This window comes from Xiphias gladius, chromosome 1 (assembly GCF_016859285.1).
Source record: "Xiphias gladius isolate SHS-SW01 ecotype Sanya breed wild chromosome 1, ASM1685928v1, whole genome shotgun sequence".
Classification (NCBI taxonomy): domain Eukaryota; kingdom Metazoa; phylum Chordata; class Actinopteri; order Istiophoriformes; family Xiphiidae; genus Xiphias; species Xiphias gladius.
The window spans coordinates 3124405-3127644 of NC_053400.1; the positions used below are offsets into that span (position 1 = coordinate 3124405).

Genomic DNA, 3240 nt, shown 5'->3' on the forward strand with positions numbered 1-3240 from the left:
CAAAACTTGTCAACAGCAAGTTCAATAACTACCCCCGATCAGTTATTATAAGGGGCTAACAAGACCAGGTCCCTATCTACATTAGTAGGAAGAGAGCCATAACTTCATTGTCAATGGTCACTGGGACTTAAAAACTGCATGTATAGAATCACCGGTTAAATCTGATAAAAACCACTTAAAAAGTTTTGTGAGTTTGTCCCAAAATAAGGTTTAAAACTCTTTTTTTCCACAGGTTGTACTTCTACCAGACATGTGCAAGGTTTCGTCTGCATCAGTGCGACAACACCATTGGCTTGATATGTGCCCCGTTCGGCTGCTATAAAGCAGACAACTGGCTTGTTAGGGGGAGGGGCGGGGTAAGTGTCATACAACCGCCATCTTTTATGGATATTCAGAATTTTATAAGTGGTTTTTCTCTCTTTTCTAATGTGTCTGCCTTTAATTCTTCAGTCAGGGTAATGCAGCTTATCCCTGTACAGCAGAGGATGGATTTATGGGGCTCTCTCACAAGACAAATCACCATAAAACAGCAACACTTTATTTCCTCAGCTTTTCCACACTTGCATGCATTCTGAATGTCAATGGTGCTTTATGCTCTCAGATGACTTCTCACAGAGAGTATCTACTGTTCTCTTCATATCCACAGAGACACTCTGTTTCACCTGGCAGAGGGTTGAAGAGATAGTAAAGTCTACTGCATCCATATCATTTTGGGTGTTTTATTTTGTAGAAGTAGAAGTTTTTTTAATTGCTGCGCATAGACTTTTCTTTCAAAGTCTGTGAATGTGTTCTCTAGAGGAGTGGATACAACTCCTACTCACTGGTCATATCATCATGATGTAGTATATTAGTTTGTTTTTTATTTTGTACTGTAAGCTTTGACTTGAGGTTCATCTGGTATACTTATTTAATAAGGAATCCCTTTAATCCAATCCGTTCCAAGGTTTATTCAGTATGCCAGCTCATAAAATTATCTATTTGAAATATACTTCATTGTCTTCTTCAAAGCCAACATGTAGCAGTCTGTCCCTAATCAATTTAATGTGGAAGGATGAAGAAATGTATAGAAGCAATGAACTAAAATTTACATTAAATTGCATTTACTCATTTATCCAAAGCAACACAAGAGTGAAATCTAGTAATTGATTGGGTTTTCGGATTAAAAAAACAAAAACAAAACAGTGTTGTTACTGTATTATGAACTTTGTCATTCTAAAAGAAATAGTCTATCAACTCAGAGTGAGATGAAAAGATATCTTGGATATGTTTGTGCCAAGTACAGAGCTGGAGTGAGAATGTGCATTGCCTATCTTAGCATAAGGACTGCAAGCAGTGGGAAACAGGGGGAGTTAGTTGCTGGAACTATTTCTCAGCACAGCTGGGTGCAGTGACTGTGCAAAGCCTGCTGGAGCCTTGTCATTACAGTGAGGTTGCCAGGGGCCTGTAGCCTAGGCAAAGTTAATGGGTTATCCAGCTAGTTTTGGTCTTACCTCAAGGTTTCCAGTGTCACAAAGCTCGCTATCTTTTAACCAAGGTAGATTACCATGGCAACCTATGCTGCATGGCTAACCTGCTCTGGAACAGGTTAACTTCAGAGGATCAGATCAAAAGCTTTCAACAGCCCAATCAGATCACAAAGACAGAATAATACCAAAGCCATCATTCCTTCCGGATCTCAACATACCAAATGGGTTTACGATAAAGTGATAGATTGATTGAAATGTCTGCTTCCTTGAGCTGAAAGATACATTAGATATGAGAAGGGGCGGACTGATAATCTGGATAGTCATTCAAAATCCAGAAGGATCAGTGGAATGGATTGGTTTAGCAAGAAAATCACATCTAAAAAATATTGCTGCAACCGGTGCAGCAGCCTCTCAATGAAATTTAATGAAAAAGATTCATCAATCTATCCCTCAATTCTTGAATACCAATATTGTGGAAATGGAATGGAAATACTGACACCATTTCCTGGAAAGGCCAGATACCCCTCGAAGATACTTTCGTCTGTAAGCAGTCCATCACAGTCGTAAGTGACCATGGACCAATCAGAAAAATGCAGCAGCACAGTGTCAGACTACAGCCGGCACAATCAGATACAGTAACACACACAGTGACAGGCTGTCAGTAAAAATAAACAAGCTTTTACTTTGTGCGTGTAGCCTGGACATTTTAACAGACTATGGTTTTATTTCCTGGTAAACTGGTGATTGTTTTGCAGTGGCCATCAAACTCTGAGCCACTGTGGGAAAGAGAGGTGGCCGTCTTTCCCTCTCCTCCTGTTCCTGTCGCAACAGTATGTTTGTCATAGATTGGTGATGAAAACGCATAAAACCATGATGAACCACACGATCACAGGCCTTTGTCACTGCTTCACAGCTGTTGAAAACATATAGGCTACTTGATGGGGCTGACTGTGTGCTGTACAATCTCAAGCCACAGTGCTGTAGTGGGTTTACCTGTGCAAAGCTGTGTTTAAGTTGAGCACCCACTGACATTATATCGTAACACTATACAAATGCGCTGCAACGGCATTAAAGTTGCACCATGATCACAGTGGGGTGGGACACTTGTAAATGGTACTATGGTACTTTGCATTTATACTGCCACTAAATTTGACTTTGCATTATAGCTCCCCACAGTCTTATGCTAAAAAGCTCTAATGCAGCATTCATAGTGTTTTCTGTGGAAATTGTTTCTCGGGGTATGGGGAACAGCAAATACAGAAACCAGAGTGCTGGAAGCAGAGTGATTACAGAAGGCTGCTGCTGTTCCACTCTCCTCACACACTGTGATTGAAAATCATTAGTCATATTGCAAGGAAATGATCAGATTCACAGAAAAACATAAAAAGCTGTTGATCTGAAGTGTTGATGTCAGGCGTTTTGGATATTTAATGTCATCGCTTTATTCCCTGTCTTCTGACATCTCTCTGTCCTCTACATGACCTAACGTATCCATCTTCTTCCTTTCTCTGTCTATCCTCAGTCGGGTCTTCAGGATGATAGCAGGGTGTGTGAGTGTGTCTGAGGAGAGCAGCAGCAGACAACATCAGTCATGGAGTTGGAGGGCACAGCGGAGCCAGCCTTCGTGGACGTGGACCAGGGCCTGACTCTGGCCTGCATTGCCTTCCTCTGCCTGCTGCTGGTGGCCATGATCATCCGTTGTGCCAAGGTGATCATGGACCCCTACAGTGCAATCCCCACCTCCACATGGGAGGAACAGCACCTTGACGACTGA

The 3240-nt window shown here is 41.7% G+C and overlaps 1 protein-coding gene across 1 annotated transcript; it reads left to right on the forward strand.

Annotated features, from left to right (window-relative positions):
• Positions 1 to 3057: 3057 nt before the first annotated feature.
• Positions 3058 to 3240, forward strand: LOC120798902 (cortexin domain-containing 1-like). The gene has a single exon (XM_040144094.1). It carries the CDS (start codon positions 3058 to 3060, stop codon positions 3238 to 3240), a length of 183 nt encoding a protein of 60 aa, XP_040000028.1.

Bases quoted from the DNA above. Each gene is read 5' to 3' on its own strand.
- LOC120798902 (XM_040144094.1), top strand. From the start codon at position 3,058: ATGGAGTTGGAGGGCACAGCGGAGCCAGCCTTCGTGGACGTGGACCAG.